Source organism: Rutilus rutilus (assembly GCF_951802725.1).
Source record: "Rutilus rutilus genome assembly, chromosome: 10".
NCBI classification, from domain to species: Eukaryota; Metazoa; Chordata; class Actinopteri; order Cypriniformes; family Leuciscidae; genus Rutilus; species Rutilus rutilus.
The window spans coordinates 23,544,177-23,567,376 of record NC_140215.1 but is presented as its reverse complement, the minus strand read 5'-3'; the positions used below and the strand labels follow the sequence as shown (position 1 = coordinate 23,567,376).

At 39.7% G+C, this 23,200-nt stretch overlaps 1 protein-coding gene across 1 annotated transcript; it reads right to left on the bottom strand.

The window, feature by feature from the left end:
• Window positions 1-573: 573 nt before the first annotated feature.
• On the bottom strand, window positions 574-21,905 carry LOC311299048 (uncharacterized protein). The gene is made up of 23 exons (XM_084422439.1): window positions 21,750-21,905; window positions 20,836-20,989; window positions 20,594-20,731; window positions 19,441-19,518; window positions 19,297-19,367; window positions 19,049-19,214; window positions 17,098-17,204; window positions 16,385-16,624; window positions 15,988-16,168; window positions 15,758-15,901; window positions 13,816-13,964; window positions 13,357-13,506; window positions 13,070-13,226; window positions 12,008-12,154; window positions 11,702-11,811; window positions 10,770-10,923; window positions 8,911-9,104; window positions 8,465-8,592; window positions 2,780-8,346; window positions 2,097-2,303; window positions 1,951-2,010; window positions 1,308-1,373; window positions 574-1,239 (listed from the first exon to the last, which is right to left on the bottom strand). Exons 2-23 carry the CDS (start codon window positions 20,974-20,976, stop codon window positions 1,012-1,014), a joined length of 8,583 nt encoding a protein of 2,860 aa, XP_084278565.1. The 5' UTR covers window positions 20,977-20,989; window positions 21,750-21,905; the 3' UTR covers window positions 574-1,011.
• Window positions 21,906-23,200: the final 1,295 nt, after the last annotated feature.

Below are 23,200 nucleotides of genomic sequence, written 5' to 3'. Positions count from 1 at the left end.
TCCTTTCACCCTTACAAATTTACCATGGTTACAATAGTTTCCACCAAAACAGCACGTTTACTTCTGCATTTTATAAGCAAAGGTTACTTGTAATTATTTTGAAGTTGGAGGGAGGACTGCTTGTATTATGATTGCGCCTTTCGGTTGATACTATCAAAGTTGAGCAAGGTTAGACTATGACAGACAGTGATGTACATGTGGGTGACTTGAGGCCAGACGATCTTTCCATACAAACAGCGCCCCCTGGTGACCGACACCCTGTAAGTAAAGCAACAAGGCCTCAAAGGACCACGAGAGCCCTGTCATTAAAATCAAGTGCTCTGTAATTGATTTTAAGACGTTGACTTTCAAGAGAAGCAGTCACACATACCACACAGATTTGATGGTATGCGTGTTGTAAAAACTATGGTGAAAACACTTATATTTATGCATTTGGCAGATGTTTTTATCCAAAATAACTTTCATTCAGGCTATACACGTTATCAGTTTATACATTCCAGTAAATCAAACCCAAGGCCCTGAGCTTAAAACCTATATTTGTGATTTGGTATCAAAGATGTGAGGACACAGATTCTGAATCATTTTTACGTTTATTTGAAATAAAATGAAATAATAAAAAAATAGTATTACATTTAAACAGACTGCTTATATTGCACGCATTATAACACTGACGGAATAGCTTTGAAAAGTATTGTAAACTGATCGTAAAGCTTTTAGCTATTAAATTATCTGCCAGGAAAAGACAGATGTAAACCTGAAATTCGCAATCTAAAATAGTTGCCTCTTTTAAGGTGATATTTTGTAGCTAATTGTCATTGTAGCTCATTTTTATAATGGTTTAAAACAAAAATATTTACAAAATACATCAATTCATATGTAAAATAACAGTAAAATCCTGAGAGTAAAATAAATCTTAGACACACGGCCAGAATTACTGAATGTTAAGTGCAAAAATATGGTGTTAAATGAACTATATAATAGTCATTAAATATAAAGGAGTGTTTTATTTCTTTAGCTTTGGCTGAAAGACAGTCGGAGCTCTTCCTCTCTGATGCTCCTGTCCAGCCTCTGTGTCTCTGACTCCAGCACTGAAGGGACGGGCCGCTGAGAGACCGCAGCTAGAGACTCGTTCAGATCCTGTCTCAGGGACATCAGACTCTGGCTGTTCTTCAGAGAGCGGTCTATGAACTCTGCCCTCTGCTGATGGTCCACAGCCAACATGAGACGAAGATGGTGAACCTAGAAAATTGGGTTTAAGTTTTATATGCCAAAATACTAATGAACAGTTGGAAGTGTTAAGGACGAACCTGTTCTTCTAGCTCCCTGGCTCGGGCTCTGAGTCGCTCATCCTTGTCCGTACCATCTGACAGGTCCTATACATGATATGATATTTAGCTATTTAAACTTTCCACTGGCAATTAACAAATGACTCAAAACAAATGTATTGCAGAAGTTTGGCATTATCATGTTGCTAACAGTATTGATATTGTTAACTAAAACAAACTAAATTGTATTAAAACTTGTTAACTAAAATAGTTTTCGGTAAATAGAGCTGAAATCAAATCAAAAATATTAGATGAAAAAATTAACATTTGAAATGTTGCCTTTGCAACTAACTAAAAATAAAAAAGTTGAAATACTAAAATAACAAACTTGAAATAAAAATAAAGGTTTAAATAAAAGTAAATTAAAATAATAAATAATAATACAAAAAGACAAGCACAGCAAAATTACAAAATCTTAAACTAAAAAAGCTAATTTAAAATATTAATAAATAGTATAAATAATACTAAAATAACACTGGTTGCTAAAAACTAACAAATTGATATTAAGAATAAAAATACATAAGGCTAACAAAAACAAACATCGTCCCTTCAGACAATTCATCACACAGGAAGACAACCAGAAAAAAAACACACATGCATTGCAAATGTACTCTCTCCATCATACCAGAACTCCAGCTTCTGACCGTGACAGCTGATGCCTCAGTTTCCCCCTCTCCAGCTCAACCTGGTGATGGCCAAATAAAGTAGGTACATTAATCATGCCGACATCATAATATATGGTCCCTTCGTGAGGTGTGCTCGTACTCGTACCTGTGTCAACGTCTCTCTAAGGTGCTGTCGCTCAGTTCGTAGTCTCTCAATTTTCTTCTCCAGATGATTGTTTTTCTTCTGCAGAAGGTTCTGATCCACCTCCAGTTGTGCCACGGCCCGTTGCATGGCCGACAGACGCTCCTGCACAGCACAGTCTGTATCCACCTCATCTATGGAGTCCTGGGCCTTTGGTTCAAGCTCTTTCTCCTATTAATATTGACCAAAATGTATCATAAACTACCAATTCACTAAATAATTTGTTCAAATGTCATGAAAAACAGAATTGTCCTTAATTGAGATTTCCTGATACTACTCTTTCCCCCGGTGTTACAGACAAGCTGTTTTAACTGAAAGCAACTTGCACTGAAATATCTTAAAATGTCACTGCCATTGTTTTGTCTCAAGATGCACACCATTAGTTAACCCATCCAAGTTAGTGCACACAGTAGTGAGTAGTGAACACACACACACAGAGCAGTGGGTAGCCATTTTTGCTGTAGTGCCCAGGGAGCGAATGGGGGTTAGGTGCCTTGTTCAAGGCCACTTCAGTCATTTCCTGCCGGTATTGAAAATCTAACCCGCGACCTTTGAGTTACCAGTCTGATTCCTCTTTAATTGTGATAATAATTATAGGTATTTTATGCTAGGTATTGTAAACTTGGGGATGTCTTTGTCTTACTGACCTGTGACACATCAGCTTCTGCTCGAGTTCTCTTGTGCTCCTGCTGTCCCAGCCTCTCTTTATAGTAAATCAGCATGGCTTCAGTCTTCTCCAGAGCCGTCCTGACCCGGTCCCTGTCTTTAGTCAGTTCCTTGGCTCGCTCATTCAGAGCATATACTTCAACATCCTTCTCTCTAAGGAGTGTGTCCCTCTCCTCCTTTTCTAAAAGGACAGCGGACACTTGTTCCTTTAGCCTTTCCCATTCCTCATTCTCTGTTTGCCCAGTTTTTACATTTGCATGTCTTACTGTGGAGTTCAATCTGTTTATCTCAGTCTGCAGCGTCTGAGCCTTGGTCCTCAACCTCTCTATTTCCTGTTCCTTTCTTGTAAGGTCCCTTCTAAGTGTGTCTGTCCCTAACAACTTGTCATGAGGCTGATGATATTCAGCATGTATCTCTAGGAAGTCTGACAGAGTGCCATGGCCACTATCCATCTTTAGTCCATTGTTTTTCTTTTCAGATTCTCTAAGATTACAGATATTCTCTTCTATTTTGGTCTCCAGCTCGTGTTTCTCTTTCTTTAAGGTTTCCATTTTTTCCCTCAATATCTTAGCATCTCTTTTCTCGTCTTCAAATTGATCCTGCAATCTAAGTCTTGCTGATTGTTCTTTATATGCCATTTCTCGAATACTCTCCAACTCAGTTTCTTTATCCTTCAGTCTCTCTGAGAATAATTCTAGTTGTCTAACTTTCTGCTCCTCTGCTTGCTGGAATCTCTCACTTTTTCTTTTCTCATTTTCATATCTCTCTTTCATCAATTCTATCTCCTTTTCCTTTTCCCTCAATGTTTTTCTGAGGAACTCCAATCCTTCTAACACATTTTGTTTCTCTTCATTTTCATTTTTGAGTTCCTCCCAATCTTTACTCTCTCTTATTCTATCCTCTCTCAGTCTGTCAACTTCCTGTCTCAGCTCTCTGAATCTGTTACTCAGTTCTTCTGCTTCTCTGGTCCTCTCTGCGGCCAAAGAGCTGAGTTCAGTCCTCTGATCTTCCAGCATGTCTATTCTAGCCCTTGCTCTGGTCAGCTCAGCCTCTCTCTGCTCCACTACGCTCTTCATGGTCATCAAATCTTCTTCTAACTTCTCCTCTCTTTGCAGCATTTGTTCTATCTTTTGCAGCCCTTCCTCATTTTTCTTCTTAAGTTGTTTCTCTTGGAGTTGCAGGGCAGACTTAAATTCCTGTTTTTGCTTCTCAAACATCTGGACTTTGAGTAGAAGATCTTTGGCTTCAATTTGTGCTGCCCTAACTCCATCCTCTCTGCTCCGGACCAACTCATCCTTCCTTTCCTGCATCATGGACCTGAGTCTCTCTCCCTCACGATGACTCTCTTCCAGCAGTTCCTTCAGAGTAGCCATCTCCTGAAGCCCTGCAATCAGCCCCTCTCGCATCTTCTGGTTCTGTTCTTCTCTTTCCTGGATCATTGACCTTGTTTGTTCTTTGGTTCTAGACAGATTAACCACCTGTTCTTGCAAAGCATCCATCTGAGCAACCAGTACTTCTTTCCTTTCATTTGCATCATTCAGCATAGAGCTTATTCTATCCTTCTCTCGCCTCTCCCGAAACATTTCATCTCTAAGAGCCTCAATCTCTCTCTCTTTCCTTCGAAGCTCTGCCGAGAGATGGTCTCTCTCCTCCTCCAGCTCTCTAATGCGAGCCCCAAGCTTATCTACACGTCCCGTCCTTTCCTCCATCAGGATATGTTGACCTTTCTGAAGATCCTCAAGCCTGGCTCTCAGTCTCTCCCCTTCTGTTTTTTCGTCTCTCAGTTGGGTCTCCAGACGCTTCCTCTCATCTTCAATCTGACTTAAAGACCTCTTCAATCTTTGATTCTCCTCTTCACTGTTTTCTGCCCTGGATTCAAGCTCCTGTGCTTCCGCTCTGCTGTTTTGCAGCAGTTGTGACAACCTTCCCACCTCTTCCAACCGTTCATCCAGCTTTCCCTTCAGTGTCTTCGCCTCTTCGCCTTGTTCGGCTATAAGTTTCTTCAGTTCTTCAACAGTCTCCCTCTCTTGATCTAGCTCACGTTTGACCAAAAGTTTCTCTTGGTTACAGCCCATAAGTCTCTCATCTTTCTCTTCCAGCCGTTCCTTCAGAGTAGCCATCTCCTGAAGCCCTGCAATCAGCCCCTCTCGCATCTTCTGGTTCTGTTCTTCTCTTTCCTGGATCATTGACCTTGTTTGTTCTTTAGTTCTAGACAGATTAACCACCTGTTCTTGCAAAACATCAATCTGAGCAACCAGTACTTCTTTCCTTTCATTTGCGTCATTCAGCAAAGAGCTTATTCTGTCCTTCTCTTGCCTCTCCCGAAACATTTCATCTCTAAGAGCCCCAATCTCTCTCTCTTTCCTTCCAAAGTCTGCCGAGAGATGGTCTCTCTCCTCCTCCAGCTCTCTAATACGAGCCCCAAGCTTCTCCACATGTCCCTCTTTTTCCTCCATCAAGATATGTTGATCTTTCTGAAGATCTTCAAGCCTGGCTCTCAGTCTTTCCCCTTCTGTTTTTTCGTCTCTCAGTTGGGTCTCCAGACGCCTCCTCTCATCTTCAACCTGACTTAAAGACCTCTTCAATCTTTGATTCTCCTCTTCACTGTTTTCTGCCCTGGATTCAAGCTCCTGTGCTTCCGCTCTGCTGTTTTGCAGCAGTTGTGACAACCTTCCCACCTCTTCCAACCGTTCATCCAGCTTTCCCTTCAGTGTCTTCGCCTCTTCAGCTTGTTCGGCTATAAGTTTCTTCAGTTCTTCAACAGTCTCCCTCTCTTGATCTAGCTCACGTTTGACCAAAAGTTTCTCTTGGTTACAGCCCATAAGTCTCTCATCTTTCTCTTCCAGCCGTTCCTTCAGAGTAGCCATCTCCTGAAGCCCTGCAATCAGCCCCTCTCGCATCTTCTGGTTCTGTTCTTCTCTTTCCTGGATCATTGACCTTGTTTGTTCTTTAGTTCTAGACAGATTAACCACCTGTTCTTGCAAAACATCCATCTGAGCAACCAGTACTTCTTTCCTTTCATTTGCGTCATTCAGCAAAGAGCTTATTCTGTCCTTCTCTTGTCTCTCCCGAAACATTTCATCTCTAAGAGCCCCAATCTCTCTCTCTTTCCTTTGAAAGTCTGCCGAGAGATGGTCTCTCTCCTCCTCCAGCTCTCTAATACGGGCCCCAAGCTTCTCCACATGTCCCTCTTTTTCCTCCATCAAGATATGTTGATCTTTCTGAAGATCTTCAAGCCTGGCTCTCAGTCTTTCCCCTTCTGTTTTTTCGTCTCTCAGTTGGGTCTCCAGACACCTCCTCTCATCTTCAACCTGACTTAAAGACCTCTTCAATCTTTGATTCTCCTCTTCACTGTTTTCTGCCCTGGATTCAAGCTCCTGTGCTTCCGCTCTGCTGTTTTGTAGCAGTTGTGACAACCTTCCCACCTCTTCCAACCGTTCATCCAGCTTTCCCTTCAGTGTCTTCGCCTCTTCACCTTGTTCGGCTATAAGTTTCTTCAGTTCTTCAACAGTCTCCCTCTCTTGATCTAGCTCACGTTTGACCAATAGTTGCTCTTGGTTACAGCCCATTAGTCTCTCATCTTTCTCACTGTTCTGACATTTTTCCTTCTCCAGTTTTATTTCAGTCTCTCGTAGACAGCTCGAGACTTCAAGGTACCTCTGTTCAGTTTCATGCAGCTTTTCTCTCAGCCTTCTCAATGCTTCTTCATCACGGTGGACTCTCTCTCTTTCCTCTTTTTCTTTTTGTTGTAAACTCTTCTTCAGTTCCCGTGCCGCCTCCTCAGTGTCTTGTAGGAGGGCAGTTTGTCGTTCAAGGTCTTTTTGTTGCTCCATTCTTATCCTCCTGTCCTCCTCTTTTTCCTGGTTCAGTTCATCAATCTTCAATCTCAACTGCTTCAGCTCCCGCTCCTTCTGAAGGAGCTCTTCTCTCAGTATCTGCTCCCTATCTCTTTCCTCCATCTCCTGTCTTTTCTTTTCCTCTTTCTCCCTTTCCTCCAAGCTAATCCGGTTTCGTTCCATCTCGGCTAACTTGGCTTTGCACCTGTTCACCTCTTCGTGCTCTGCTTTGAGCTTCTGTTCAAACGTCTTCTGTTCTTGAGTAAGTTTTGCTTGTAATTCTTTCAGCTGACTATCTCTCTCTTCCACCCTTTCTAGTGCCGCCTCTTTTTCTTGATTGACTCCCTCCATTTGAGTATTGAGATCTTCTAATTCTCTTTTCAGTTGTTTCTCCTGTTCCTTTACCTCTACTTGCTTCCTGTCCACCTCTTTTTGTTTCTCCATCTCCCTCTCTTTCATCTGTGAGATTTGCTCCTTTAGAAGTTCAAGTTGTTCATCCTTCTGCTGAACATCAGTCTCTAGTTTCTCTATGATTACGTCTAATGACTGAATTCTACCTTTGAGATCACCAATGTCCTCTTCTCTCTTTTGTACCTCTTCTTCTTTTTCTCTAAGAAGCTCGGTCAGTTCTGTTCTCTCTCTTTCAGCAACCCAATTTATGCTCTCCTTCACTTTTTCCATGTTGCCAGCTCGTCTCTTCCACCACTCCACATTGTCTTTTGCCTCTTTCAGTCTCAGTTCAAGAGTTCTCTTTTCTGTTGACAACGCAGTTTGCAATTGTTCAACATCTTTATCCCTTTCTTCCAAGAGTAATGAGATATGTTCCTTCTCTCTCATTAGTTCTTCAACTCTGCTTTTGAGCTCTATCAAGTCTTCATCTTTCTGTTCCAACTGTCTTCTCCACCTCAGTTCTTTCTCCCTCTCTTGCTCATCTCTTTTCTTTTGCCTGTTTTCATTTTCTCTTATTTTCTCCATTTCTCTCTCTTTCAGTTGAGTGTTGTGTTTCTCCAGGGCTTTTACTCTACTCTCCAAAGTCTCTTTCTCTTGTAACTCTATTTCCAGACTCTCAATTGTTCTCTCATGCAATTGGACTTTTGATTTTAACTCTTCGATATCCTCTCCTCTCTTTCGTATTTCATCCTCATTCATTTTCATTAGACCAGACATCTTAGCCTTCTCTCTCTCTGTGATCTTGAGGTTCTGACTTTCTTTTTCCACTCTTTCTATATACTTCTGATTTAACTCTTCTTTCTCTCTCTGAACCTTGTTTTCTCTCTCCTTCCATCCCTCAATCTCATCACACGCTTCTCTCAATCTTAGTTCGACAGTTTTCTGCTCTTCTGCTGATTTCATTTGTAGTTTCTCAAGTTCTGTGTTTCTTTTATCTAAGTGGTCTGAAAGCTCTTCTTTTTCTTTTAACAAACCATCAATCTTGTTTCTCATTATCTCCACTTCTCCATCTTTCTGGCCAAGTTCTGCGTTCAGAGCTTCTCTCTCTTTTTGCCATCTTTCTCTCTCAGTTTTGTTCTCTTCCGCTTGTACTTTGTTTTTCTCAGTTTCTTGTTCAACATCCCACTGAATCCTCTTGCATTCCAGCTGCCAGTTTTCTATCTCTCTTTCACTCTTCCTTCTTTCTTCCATTGATTCTTGGTTTTCCTGTTCTCTCTGTGCTGTCTCTCTCTCCAGGTCTGTCTGTAGACATTGAATCTCTCCTAAACAATTAAGAGAGAAAAGTTTTACATTTTAATTACACACACAAATACAATGACATATTAAATCATTAAAGAGAATAGCCAATGAGAAGTTTGTTTTTTAATTAAACAATCTGACCTTGTAAGACATCTTTGGTCTGTGTGAGCGTGTCCACCTGTGTTTGAAGCTGACTGCATTGCACCTCCAGACCTGAGGACTGTTCCTGAACCTGAGCAATCTGCTTCTGGAGACATACCACCACATCTCTGAGGAGAGAGAGACAGCAGCAGCTTAGAAACTAATAGGTTATTGGTACAAAAAATGGTTTGAACAAAATATATATTAATACTAATATCTATTTGAAATACATTTGTAATATGTTTGATCTATTTCTATTATATTTTATTAAATTATTATCCAGTTATACAGATTTAACATAAAATATGAGTTGATGTTATAGGTAAAAATGTCCTCATAAAGCACACACTACCTCTTGAAAAGAATAGTATAAAAGAATACTGAGCTATTAGTATATTGTTTTATGAGAGAGTGTATTTTTTCAAACAAATAAACACAGACTATACCCGAGTTCCTCTTTGACTTGTGAGAGTTCATCCTTTTCTCTCTCCAGTCTACATACTGTGTCCTCTAGTCTCTGGCTCTCTCTCATTAGGTCGTCTCTCTCTCGTTCAGCTCTTCTCTGCTGCTCTGCTGCTTTGAGTAGTTCTGCCTGGACACTCTGCAGCTCCTTCATTATCGTACTGCACTGTTCAGTTAACTGACCCACAAACACATCACTGTCCATGAGTGGACCCAAAACACAAAATGTATTCAGGAGAATATGTGTACAGGTTAATGAACAGTAAAGCCCATCATTATCACAATTTTTCCCCAATATGACCTCTCACCTCATATTCCATAGCTACTCAACAAATACACTCACCTAAAGGATTATTAGGAACACCATACTAATACTGTGTTTGACTCCCTTTCGCCTTCAGAACTGCCTTAATTCTACGTGGCATTGATTCAACAAGGTGCTGAAAGCATTCTTTAGAAATGTTGGCCCATATTGATAGGATAGCATCTTGCAGTTGATGGAGATTTGTGGGATGCACATCCAGGGCACGAAGCTCCTGTTCCACCACATCCCAAAGATGCTCTATTGGGTTGAGATCTGGTGACTGTGGGGGCCATTTTAGTACAGTGAACTCATTGTCATGTTCAAGAAACCAATTTGAAATGATTCGAGCTTTGTGACATGGTGCATTATCCTGCTGGAAGTAGCCATCAGAGGATGGGTACATGGTGGTCATAAAGGGATGGACATGGTCAGAAACAATGCTCAGGTAGGCCGTGGCATTTAAACGATGCCCAATTGGCACTAAGGGGCCTAAAGTGTGCCAAGAAAACATCCTCCACACCATTACACCACCACCACCAGCCTGCACAGTGTTAACAAGGCATGATGGATCCATGTTCTCATTCTGTTTATACCAAATTCTGACTCTACCATCTGAATGTCTCAACAGAAATCGAGACTCATCAGACCAGGCAACATTTTTCCAGTCTTCAACTATCCAATTTTGGTGAGCTCGTGCAAATTGTAGCCTCTTTTTCCTATTTGTAGTGGAGATGAGTGGTACCCGGTGGGGTCTTCTGCTGTTGTAGCCCATCCGCCTCAAGGTTGTGCGTGTTGTGGCTTCACAAATGCTTTGCTGCATACCTCGGTTGTAACGAGTGGTTATTTCAGTCAAAGTTGCTCTTCTATCAGCTTGAATCAGTCGGCCCATTCTCCTCTGACCTCTAGCATCAACAAGGCATTTTCGCCCACAGGACTGCCGCATACTGGATGTTTTTCCCTTTTCACACCATTCTTTGTAAACCCTAGAAATGGTTGTGCGTGAAAATCCCAGTAACTGAGCAGATTGTGAAATACTCAGACCGGCCCGTCTGGCACCAACAACCATGCCACGCTCATAATTGCTTAAATCACCTTTCTTTCCCATTCTGACATTCAGTTTGGAGTTCAGGAGATTGTCTTGACCAGGACCACACCCCTAAATGCATTGAAGCAACTGCCATGTGATTGGTTGATTAGATAATTGCATTAATGAGAAATTGAACAGGTGTTCCTAATAATCCTTTAGGTGAGTGTACATAATTGTACATGAAACAGAGATTTATTTTTATTTTCATTAAAAATACATTAACATTTTATATGTATGAATGCACTTTTTATGCATTTTAGTAAATTCTGAGTAAAGAAACAATTTAATTGGTCATATATATATATACACACATATACAGAGAGAGACAATTACTTGGAAGTTTGTCACCTTGCGCCTAGTTAAAATACAGTATAATGTTAAGTTTTTCGAAAAAAGTAGACTACTTTTCTGAATCTAGTTGGCAAACAGTCAGTGTTGTCTGAGTTTCTCACCTCTACAATCCTTTGCTCATCTTTCCTCTTCTCTTCTGTGAAAGCAGTCACCTCCCTCTCCCTGTCCTCCCTCTCTGTCTCCAGCTCATTCTCCAGCTCTCTCTCTCGGTCTCTGAGCTGCTGCAGAGTTTTCAGATCCGTCTCTCTCCGCTCCCTGGAACACAGTTGCTGTCATCAACACAATTGCTGTAAAGCATCACTGGCTGTGAATAAACAGGGCCAGCATACTACAACCAAATATAACAGCTGCTGAGATAAACTAAGACATTTATAGTGTAATCTAAAAGCCCCAATGTATTCATTAGTATTCCTACCAAAATCCTACTAGCTCATTAGGGACCTGATTAGCTGTTATTTAGAGTCACAGGCACACTTCATCTAGATATTTCAAACTGCCTATTATACAAACACCTTTTACTCTGCCTTCTGCATAACAAGCAGGTAAAGGTAAGGGGTAGGCAATATAAACAAATATTTATATCAAGATATCCTTAGTTTAGTAGTAATATAAATAAATACTTTTTTAAATGTTTCTATTTGAGATGAATATATTTTCAAGATAAAATTCTTTTTAAAACAGCATTTTTATTAAATACGAAAATGTAACAATGTAAAAGTCTTTAGTGACACTTTTTATAAATTAATGCGTCCTTGCTGAATAAAAGTATTAATTTCTTCCAAAAAAAGAAAACCTTTCCAGGTTTATATTAGTTAATATTTCCAAGTTTGCCATTACTGTACTAAAAATGTCTACCAGTATATTACAGATTTATTATAGACCTATAAACAGCATTTCCAGTGCTATAAAATTAAAGAAATACTTGCAAGCTTACATTTAGCTTTTTTTCCTACTCAGCAGACTTCATAATACAGCTATAGCTTTTTCATCAGCTGACTTGACTTATGAATTTTGACATTTTGCAATGCCGCACCTTAACTCATTGGCCTCTAGAGACGTGGTCTTCACTTCCCTGCACAGACCCGCCATCTCTGTGCCAAATGCCTGGATCTGGGCCTGGGCTTCTGCCACCTCCGTCTCCAGCTAAGGGGTCAGGAAGACAAAAATCACACCTCTCATCCCTCCATCCCAAACCTGACCCTGCCATCAATGCATTCTGGCAATGAATCAAGTAATTAAAGGCAGGAGGCCTGTGACAGCTTGCGGGGATTTGGTCATGTCCCTAGGCAGGCAGTGTAAGTGATCTGTGCTAAAGATGGGCTAAACCTGCGTGCCAGACCTGCAGAGCACGAACACTGAGTTCTCTCTTGTCCTTGGCCAGAGCTTCATTTAAAGCAGCCATTTTCTCCAGGGCATCTCGACCTTCTGCCAGCTCTCTCTTGAGCTGGGTTTGACTGGAGGACAGGGCCAGTAATGACTCCCGTGCCTGGAAGGGAGGAGAGAAGGAGAACACCATAAAGGAACAGCATAAAGGAATGGTGAAAAGTTTGGAAGGGTGACGAAATGCAGGATGTGAAACAACACAACTCATACAAAACTCCATGAGCTCATTTTAACAGGCATGACTCAATGAGAAGAGTCTGATTTGAGAGAGTTTCGGGCCAGTTGTGACACAACCATCACATGATCCATGGCTGCGCTGTCACTGCATTCATTAATCATGTTTATTATGCCTTACAAACATAAACATTTGACATTATGTGATGTATTGAACATTGTTAATTACACTTATTACAAGGTTACAATACCATTCAAAAGTTTGGGGTCAGTAAAACATTTTTAAATTAATACTTTTATTCAAATTGATCAAACAGTAAAGACATTTGGAATGTTATATTTCTATTTCAGATAAATGCTGTTCTTTTGAACTTCCTATTCGTCAAAGAATCCTGAAAAAATGTATCAGGGTTTCCATAAAAACATTATGCAGCACAACCGTTTTCAACATTGATAATATAAGAAATATTTCTTGAGCAGAATGATTTCTGAAGGATCATGTGACACTGAAGACTGGAGTAAGTATGCTCAAAAATTTAGGTTTTCATCACAGGAATTATCCTATTATATTAGAAAATATAATTATTTTTGTAATTATTAAATTATTTAAATTGCAATAATATTTCACATTATTATTGTTTTACTGTATTTTTGATCAAATAAATGCAGCCTTTGTGAACAGAAAAGGTACCCTTTCGAAAACATTAAACACAAATTATTCTGGCCCCAAACTTTTGAACTGTAGTGTATATATAGCTGGCTACCATAGGTGAGATTTTTTTCAAAATTGCGAGTATGATTTGTGACAGTCACGCCTCTCTCCACTGTAATAATATCAGTTTACCTTCAGTAAAGAATCTTTAGTGTCGGCTATCTCTTGCTCAGCTCGTTCTCTGTCCAGCTTCTCTCTCTCTAGTGCCCCCTGCAGGCTGTGCAGCTCCAGACGGGTGCGAGTCTCTCTCTCACACAGCTGAGCGGCCTCTAGCATTTCTGCCTCCATGCTGATTTACAAAAACAATTCATTTACCATCAAAATTTAGAATCATAAGCATGACTAAACAGTGATCTAATGACACGCACACCCTCAGTGAGTTCAGCATTACATTAAGAGGGACTGATGGATAAGCGTACCGTTTCTGTCTCTCTCTCTCCAGCTGGATTCTCTCCTCCTCCTCCTTCTCTCTCTGTCGTCTCATATGTTCATTCTCCTGTCTCAGGTCCTCGGTGAGTCTCTCGGCCTCCTCCATCTGACTGCGCAAACTAGTCACCATCTCCTTCTCACTGTCACAAACAACACTTCCATAGATTACTCTTTCAATTTCAGCAATTACAGTTTTACAGTTACGACTGATAAGCCAATAATTATTTGTAATGGCTGCTAGAAAAATTCAGTAGCCTACCATTTTGTCACAATAGTATTAAAATATTTTGTAAATAACCAAAATAGACGTTAAAATACAGCTCAAATGTTTCAATAAATAAAAACAGTTATTTGATTAAATTAACCCCTAAAGGTAGAATTTGGGAATATTAAAAGGTAAAAGTGTATTTGTATGAGTTATGATAATGAGACAATGAAGCATTGATCACCTGTTCAGTAGTTCCTGTGTGTGTTTCATCTGCAATGCTCCCTGATTGGTCTGTTCGTGAAGCTCCGCCCTCTCACTCTCCAACTGCGTGATTCGCTGCTCCAGTGATTCGTTCTCTGTCCCAAGTCTACGCAAGCTCATCTGAGCATCCTGACAAAAAAAAGACCTGGCTTACTAAGAGGGCTTCATGACAAGCCATAAAATGTAATTTTGAAAACTAAGTTATGACATTTGGATGAAAGATTAAGAAGCCATTGTTATTGTTCGGAAGACAACAACAATTAAAGGGCCTATATGTAGAATTCAGAAAGCCTTGTTATTAGCGACACTGGTGGCCATTAACTGAACTGCAGCCAGCAACTTATTGCTCATGATCGCGCACTCGTGCACACATACAAGAGAAAGAGCGTGATTCAAGGCCTTGATATACTCATGGCGAAATAGTTTTTCAGTCTTCGCTTAGAAGTAAAAAGAATTTGGAAATAACTTTGCAGTGACATACTGTTAATGGACAGCACGACGCCGTCCACACGGTGGAGAGCGACGTTTAGATGAATATGTAAATATGTGCTGCTCGCTTTTCTCTTAATAACAAAATAAACAAGCAGAGGTTAAGAAAATATCTGATCATAGCGCTGTGGATATGTTCCCTGCTGGAAATATACCGGCATTATGTCGACAGATGAGGTAACGTTAACAAAAATTAGTTATGATACACAGTTATGATAGTTTGATTATAAAGTATATTTGAGACTATAGACTATGTAGATCTGGCTATGTGAGACTACAGTTTGAATGAATCCTTTTCTTTGCATGACATATTGACATTACAGTACAGAATGGCTCTTTTGGCATTATCCTGGACATTGTATAAGCATTCATTTCATGTGCAACTGAACAGAAGAGATGCTCTCGGGAGCGTGTGTAAACGTCACATCCTCGCCAAAAACGTAGAGAGTCTTTCACATAAAAATCAGTCTACAGGCTTTCATAGACAACCTGGGAAGTCAGGGAAGGTCTTGTTTTTTTAAGTTTCGTTACATGCTGTTCACACACTGGCAATTTAAAAAAAAGCTATTATTAAAGGGTTAGTTCACCCAAAAATTAAAATTCTGTCAGTAATTACTCACCCTCATGTTGTTCCAACCGCGTAAGACCTTCGTTCATCTTCGGAACACAAATTAAGCTATTTTTGATGAAATCTGAGCCATGTTTCACTCCTCCATAGGCTTCTATGTGACCGAAACTTGCTGGCCCAGAAAAGTTATTAAAGAGATCGTTAATATAGTCCAAGTGACTCCAGTGGCTCAATCTTAAGTATATCAAGCGACGAGAATACTTTTTGTGCGCAAAAACAAACAAAAATAACGACTTTATTCCACTGTTCATTTCCTTCTCTCTGGACCTCTAGTTGGTTCGCGTAGTGTTTTTGCGCAGCGCGTCTGTGTTACACGTCACCACGTAGGCTCACTATTGGCCGACGCCGGTCATGTGTGTGTTGCGTGATGACGTGCAACACAGACGCGCAGCGCAAAAACACTACGAGGCCCAGAGAGAAGGAAATGAAAAGTGGAATAAAGTCGTTATTTTTGTTTGTTTTTGCGCACAAAAAGTATTCTCGTCGCATGATAAACTTAATGTAGTGCCACTGTAGTTACTTGGACTATTTTAACGATGTTTTAATAACTATTCTGGGCCGGTGAGTTTCGGTCACACTGGAAGCCTATGGAGGAGTCAAAATTCTGTCAGATTTCATCAAAAATATCTTAATTTGTGTTCCGAAGATGAACGAAAGACTTACATGGTTGGAACAACATGAGGGTGAGTAATTACTGAGAGAATTTTCATTTTTGGGTGAACTAACCCTTTAATACATCAAAATTCTTACATATAGCCCCTTTAAGAAAATAAATAGGGTCAATTCTGGTGTCACGTTCACCAACCTGTACTTCCTGTTTTCTCCATTGCAAGGCAGTCTCAGCTTGAGCGATGACAGAGAGGACAGAAGACAGTCCTTCACTGGACACATCATCTGCAGACAGAGAGCCTGACTGCCCACTCATCTGCTGAGAGCTGAGAACCCTCGACTGGACAAAAAGAGAGTGAACCCATGAATTAATTCATGCTTCAGTACAATAATCACACTTTATTTCCTGTTCCCATGCTGACTCACCAGTGTCCTGATAGCATGTCTGACAGACTCAAAGTTTCTCTCCATTTCTATCTGTCTCTGCCACTTGCTCTCTTGCTCTTGTTCTCTCTCCATCTCCTGCCTGTGTCTCCTCTCCATCTCAGCCTCCTGCTTCTCCCTTTCAGTTTCAAGAGTTTTAATTGTCATATTCAGCTCTGTTATCCTGAAAAACAATCACAGTACAATATAATGAAACACTGTAATACATCTTTTAACTTGTAATAACATCTTGTAATTTTATATCTAGATATTTTTTTTAATAATGCAGTGAACAAAATTATTTTAAATGAATTTATCACCTGCAAAATCATTGCAAATATATTGAGAATACTTGAAATAATGCAGTACGGGGTTAATGTTTTGTGAACCCTGTAATGACCTGTTCCTGAGTTCCAGTGTCTCTGACTCGAGGTTGGCTTTTAATTCAGTCGACTCCCTCTCTTCATGATTCAGATCATCAAGAGACAGCGGCCCCTGGGTGGAGGAGAGAGGTTGCGCTGTAGTGGAGTGGGCTATATGGAAGTCATGGGGCAGCGTGGGAGCCGATCGAGGAGAAGCCCATACAGAGAGGAGAGATGAGGAGAGACGAGAGAACTCTGCTCTCAGCTCCCACAGGTCTCTGTGACACAAAAACACAACACATGCACATTTAATGGAGGATGCAGAAAATACATACACTAAAGGTCCTTGTACACCGAGTCCGAAATCTTCGCACGTTATAAAATAAATACGACCTCCCGTCATGTCAATCACGTTTACACACTGCCTCCAAAACTTTCGTCCGTCATAAAAAAATTCGGATTGGGTTAGATTTCTGCGTTTTTCGCATCCCTAGCAAGCATTTTGAGACAATTCAGAGCCACCGAATGACGAATACGAAAAAAACACATACGAAAATTTCGGACTCAGTGTGACTTTTAGACCTTTACATGCAAAAGTTTGGGGTCAGTAAGACTTTTCCATTTTTGAAAAAAAAAAAAAAACTTTTATTCAGCAAGGATGCATTAAATTGATTAAAAGTGTTACTATAATAGTGTTAATAGTGATAATATTCCAAAAGTTATATTCAGTAGTTTTTCAGTATGTCCTCACTTGTCAGTAGCAGTCTTCAGAGAGTGACACTGGCGTCTGAGCGTGACCACGTGTCCCCACAGGGTCATCAGTTTGGTCTGCTCCTTCCCTATGTGGTCTGTCAAACCCTGTATTCAAAATAATGGTACAACATAATTAATAAAGTATTAAATTAAATCTGTTCCAATAATAAAATATTGCTTATATTGCATAAACGAAAACCAGTAGATGCTCCCTTTACATTGTGACTGATCCTAAGGCCACAGTTTGTCAGAAACTGATTGTACTACCACAAACACTCATCCATCTGTGTCTGTCAGTGGAAAAGAAAGCAACAAGTGGAGCAACATCTTCCTGCTATATTTACAAAGCCTTTCTCTCCAAATTCAGTCTGAGGAAGAGAAATCCCAGTGCTACATGTTTACAGCTGCAGAGGAATGAGAAAATATTTTCACATCTCACTGATTTGAGAAATACTATAATTACTGCACAGTAACAGCATTGTAAGCCAAATAAAGTGCATTCTAAAATGTTTGTCTCAAAATGTAATGTGAAAAATGACTGGATGCAATATTTGAGGTTATTTTGAAGAGCTACCAAAGCACACAATGCTTTCAGTTAAGGAACTACTGAATGAAACTCGAGCTAAATCTCCATTCTTTTGGAAACAATCGCCATTTTATGCTCTTGTAATATGTTTACACTGTGAAACACCTCTGAAATGTCTTTTCGCACCCATCCACTAATACATACTTGACTACCCAGTTGCTTGGTGACAATATATTGCAACACATTCCCTAATACGCTGATAAAATCAGCTCAGAAAAACTGAGCCATTGCTAAGCAACTACTGAATGCTCATGAACCTGCTTTTAAGGCCACGTTCACATCACACATTTCAGGAGCGAAAACTGCATTTAAAGCTGCACATTGGAATTACTGTAATTACAAGATGAAAACTCCAAGATTTTGCTGCCTTTACATCCTCAGAGGGCAACACTCATAATGCCAAAAATGGACTGGCTTTGTTGTTGCAACATAAAACCTCTTGCAAAATAAGGGAATTAAAAAAAGTGCACCTGGTAATACTGGATTCAGTAAATGACAAAATAGATCAGCAGTTGCTTCCCAACTAGTCTTGCGTAGCCAGACCTTCAGACTAACGGCAGAAGGTCTAGACTCCTTAGCAGCTTTCGGCGGTCAAGGACTACCCAAGAGGGTGTCTGACCGACATGTAATGCAACCAATCACAGTTCGTTTTGATCCACGTCATGTTTAGTGGGCTGAAAATGTAAAATATCCCCACAATAACAGACCGGCGTGCAATTCAATCCAGAATGTTGTGCAAGTTCACTGCAACAATGGCACTGTGAACTTCACATATATTTGAGAATCCAGCGTATAGCTGATCCTGATAAGCGCTCATTGTCACAGTTGTAAACACGACGGCTTTCTTCTTCCATGGAAGTCATGGAAGTTTGGCGTCACAACGGCTTTGTTTACATTAACGGACCTTTAAAGAACGAAACACACATCTCCTGGAAATTCTGGAGAATTTAATCAGATGACGACTTTGAAACTCTCAAAGTGTTTCCCATTTTGTGTGCCTTATGCATCAGACGTTCAGCCAACGGTCCATGGGTGTGACGTCTGAGGCTGAGAACTAACTGTAACGGTAGTTGAATCCGCTGCCAGTTTGGTTGTTTTTACATGACAAGACTGAGCATACATAAACTATGAGTTTCCATTACAATCATTGTTAAAAAGAAGCAGTTTAAAGAGACTAACAGGAAGAAAAAACTGCATTAAAACCTTTTATAGATTTACATTTACACATTTCAATGATGCTTCCAATTTAAAGCGATTTACAGTACAAATAATTGTTTTATCAGTATGTGTTTACGTTGATCCCTGGGAATCCAACTCAAGATTTTTACTGACAAACCCAAATATGTATAGTTTTCTTTTTCACCTCTTTCTCTTTTTGCCAATCGATTTCCTTCTCCACCACCTCCTCCACAGCTTTAGACCAGTCAGCTGTTAGCTTTCGCAGGTCATCCCTCAGGGCTTCATTAGCCTCTGTCGATTGGCTGAGCTGACTCCGCAGAAGAGCACAGACCTCCGACAGCCCCAAACTTCTGCTCCAATGAATAAACACAACTCAGTCACAGGAATTCAAGCACTAAAAACATAAAAATCGTTCTTACACAGCTCCCGCACCTCTGCTGTTCCTCCTCCAGCCTGATGAGGGTGCTCTCCAGCGTGTCACTGCGTTCATCCCGCAGCATCCTCTGTGAAATTCACAGTGTTAATGTGATGCTCACAGCTCTCCAGGAAAACACTGAGGACTGTTGTTTGTCTCACCTCTCTGATCCTCAGCTCTTGCTCCTCGCTGATCGACTGCTGCTCCAGAGCTTGACAGCGAGCCCTGTACTCCAACACCTGGCACACACATGCATGAGAGCACATTAATTACCAGTGAGGGACTGTTTGGTACTAACTGAGATATGATTGGTCCTCATAAATGGGTAGGCTAATGGGGCATTCACATATGCAGCGTTTTTTATTGCTGATCGTAGTGGCTGTTCTAGATGCCCTTTCATTATCAGTGGGCAGAGGAATCAGTTTTCTTGCTGCTAAAAAAAAGACATGAAGAAAGTGTTTGTATATAAATCACAGAAATGTATATCATGAACATGATGACTCATTATCAGTGCATGAATCAAAATAGAATGGCTTCTAACATGGTTTTCAATGCATCATGTTTTTTATTATATTACTGTATGTGGGCAGTGGTAAATCATATATAGAAGTGAAATAGCTCTGAGTAGCATTTAGGGTTCCCGCACTTTCTGACTAATGAATTTCCATGATTTTTTCCATGAATTTTCCCATTTTTGTTAAGGATTTTTAAAAATACTTTTACAGAGATTGTATTCACAAATTGTATTGATAGCTGAAGAAATACTTCAAAACTAAGTTAACTAGAAAAACTAATATTGACAACAGAAATTGTATTATTTTATAAATCCCGGACTTCACTTTGGAGCTCACACTTTGGAAATTCTTTGATACAGAAAAAACTATCTTTGACAAAAGCTAAAACTACAAATCAAGAAAGTTCACCACAAACTTCTGGAATTCTAAAATGTAATTATTTTAATTATAATTATTTTAGTTACTTATTTTAATTAGTAAATTAAAAAGGGGAGAGGGCTTCAAATTTTGTTGTGGAGAACGGCTTGGAGTAAATAAAAGTAGAGAATCACAAGCATAGAGTTAAACTTCTCTCAACTTTGCTATTGCTCATGTCATGGAATCACTAAACTGCACAGTAAATTAATAACTTCCAGTCTCGCTGCCACTGCAAATTGCTGTATGTCTGAATCCCCCTTAAATGTTTTAGATATAAAATTAGAACAATACAAGATCCGTGAAACTAGAAAGATAAATCTCCACAAGGATCTTCAGCCATCAGTTATATGAAGGAATATTAAATGTGTGTGTGAGTCCAGACCTTGTTCTGAAGTTTATGGATGAGCAGAGCCTGTCTGGCTTCTCTCTCTCTGCCCTCTCTGAGCTTTCTCCGCCCTTCTCTCTGCTCATCGTCCAGATGCACTGATAATGACAGAGAAGGGTCCAGTGTCTGAGACAGCTAAACAGCATGGGTACAAACATACAGAGAGACCATCAGTTAAGCATCAGTTCACTTTGTTATTGATGGACCCCATACGCCAATGGCTTCCTCCTCCTCCTCACCCTGTCAGTCAAAGCTTGAGCTCGAGACTCAAGCTCCTCCCTCTCCGCTCTGCTCTCTGCTAACTCATCCTGCAGATGTGATAACTCCGCCCTCAGCTCCGCCCTCTCCTGCTGCCATCCAATCAGCAGTTCTGGTTCCATACCTGGCCATCAGCTGTGGAAAATAAAAACATTTATTGGGATGAAATGATTAAAGGTTACATGAAACCTTATACTTGGAACTGGATATTACACAATAAGTAAAAAAAAAAATTTGTGGGATGGGAATGTAGGATATTATCTATTAGGAATTGATTGGATTGTGAAAATTAGTCACACACTATAGGTGATTAGGGGCTGAAAAACAAGAGGGTTTAAGTGACAGCAAAGCAAAGCAAGGAATAATATTTCAATAAGAGATTGACATAAACAATTTTAGTATTTGGAATAACACACACGGATAATTTGCTCACAATAAATAAGGAACATTTTGATTTCATCAGTGATGAAATGTTAATAAAGAACAATTAGCACAACGGCAATATACTACTAACACTCGTATCCTAATATTTATTATGAAGTGCTTTGCAGATCACCTGCAAATCTATCCAGAAAAGGGCTGATATTACACACTCAGATTATCAGTTATGGGACTCTATTGACTGTATATTGTAAATTTATAAGATTAATATGATAGCATTATTTGACAGCTTGGACAGCTTCAAGCTTTAAGCTTTAATTTATTTAGCAGGTAATATATATATACATTTATATAATATATATGAAGGATGTGGCTATCCAAACAATTGCTGGTCCACATAATATATATGCAACGGTACGTCTGTAACTTAACGTTATGTGCAGAAGAGTGTTCATTTACAGTCAATGCGAATAGAAAGTCTTTGTTAAAGTGCAAATATAACGTAGTAGCTTACTTTTAAAAACACGAATTACTTCGCAGTGTCCATTCACGTATTGCGGTCTGAAATAACACGCAAAACCTCGGATATACGTGTTTTAATCTTATGTTTCTGCCTTCCTGCAGCATCCGGATTTGAAACCGCAAAGTCGAGTGTTTTGAAATGAGCACTGCGCGCGTGCCCGCGTGCGTCAATGCGCGTGCTATGGACAGCGCCACTAGGCGACTCGGAGACGCGTTTACTATCTGTTTACTACTGTATATTGAACATTTGGGGCGATATTATGCTGTATAACATGTAATCGAGACTCCTTAAATTCCATTATTTGAAAATCAGTAGCAAAAAAGATATGCTAAGCAAAAGGTTTGTTCTTCGATATTAAATATTGATGACAATATTGAATAATTATGTGTAGGGTAGGCCTACATTGTATGAATCCAGAGGGTTTTCAGATGAATTCACCTTTAAAATATATATATTTTTTTGTTAAATAAGATATTCCTATAATAATTATTTTATAATATTTAACAGAATTGTAAAACATTTAATTGTTTTCCTTTTACTAAATAATCACACTGTGTTTGTTGAACTATTTGAACTACAGAGAGTATTGAGTCATAATATGAGGTGTGTGTCATGTCATGACACTGGTTAGAACAATCTAATCTAGTGTAAGCTGATTAGAACAGAGGAAGGTAAGACTTGTTTTACGTAACATGCAGAGTTGCTGCACTTTTTTTCAATGGGGTTTGAAAACAGAATTGAGTGAAATTTTGACACTCTCTGCTATGTCTATCTGAAGACAACACATTTTAAAACGGTGCCATTGTGATATTCTGTCCACTGCATTATTTCTGGTGCTAGATCTCTAGCTAGATTTTTAATGACATGTTGATTCTCTGGTCCTGTTATCTTTTTCTCACATATCTTTCTCTCTACCTCTCCTTCAACTTCCTGAGAAGTTTACTCGTGCTGGACAGTGAAAAGCAAAATGTGACTGCAAGAATTCGCAGAAAGAGGCGGCGGAGGGGAAGGTCAAGGCTGTCCAGGATGGGTTTCCAACGCAAGAGTGCACACTAGAAGCCCAGATGCACTCACTGGATCTTGTGAGAGTATCATCCGGCCACTGGACTAAGGTAGTTACTGATGTGTGTTTGCATTTACAGTATGATGTACTTTGAATTCTCTTTTCTGTCCAATCTTACATAATGACACACAACTATGACTCGAGACAAAATATGACTGGTTTATAATGTTTTATGTTCCCCCATGAGTAAAAATAATAGCATGACACTTATTTTGTATGGATCTATTAATTTATTCAAAAATACATAAAAAATGCAATTAATACATACAGTACAATGACCAGAATATACATGTTTTATGATGAGAATGTTTTTCATTTCATTTCTAAAATAAAATTCATGGTAAAAGTTTACTAGACTATGAAGCAAGATTAGTTCAGG

Bases quoted from the DNA above. Each gene is read 5' to 3' on its own strand.
- LOC311299048 (XM_084422439.1), bottom strand. From the start codon at position 20,976: ATGGAACCAGAACTGCTGATTGGATGGCAGCAGGAGAGGGCGGAGCTG. The intron at 13,965-15,757 runs GTTGGTGAACGT...TTTTTTTGTCAG, and splicing joins GGAGAAAACAGGAAGTACAG to GATGCTCAGATGAGCTTGCG. The intron at 11,812-12,007 runs GTCTGGCACGCA...CTGACCCCTTAG, and splicing joins TCAGTGTTCGTGCTCTGCAG to CTGGAGACGGAGGTGGCAGA.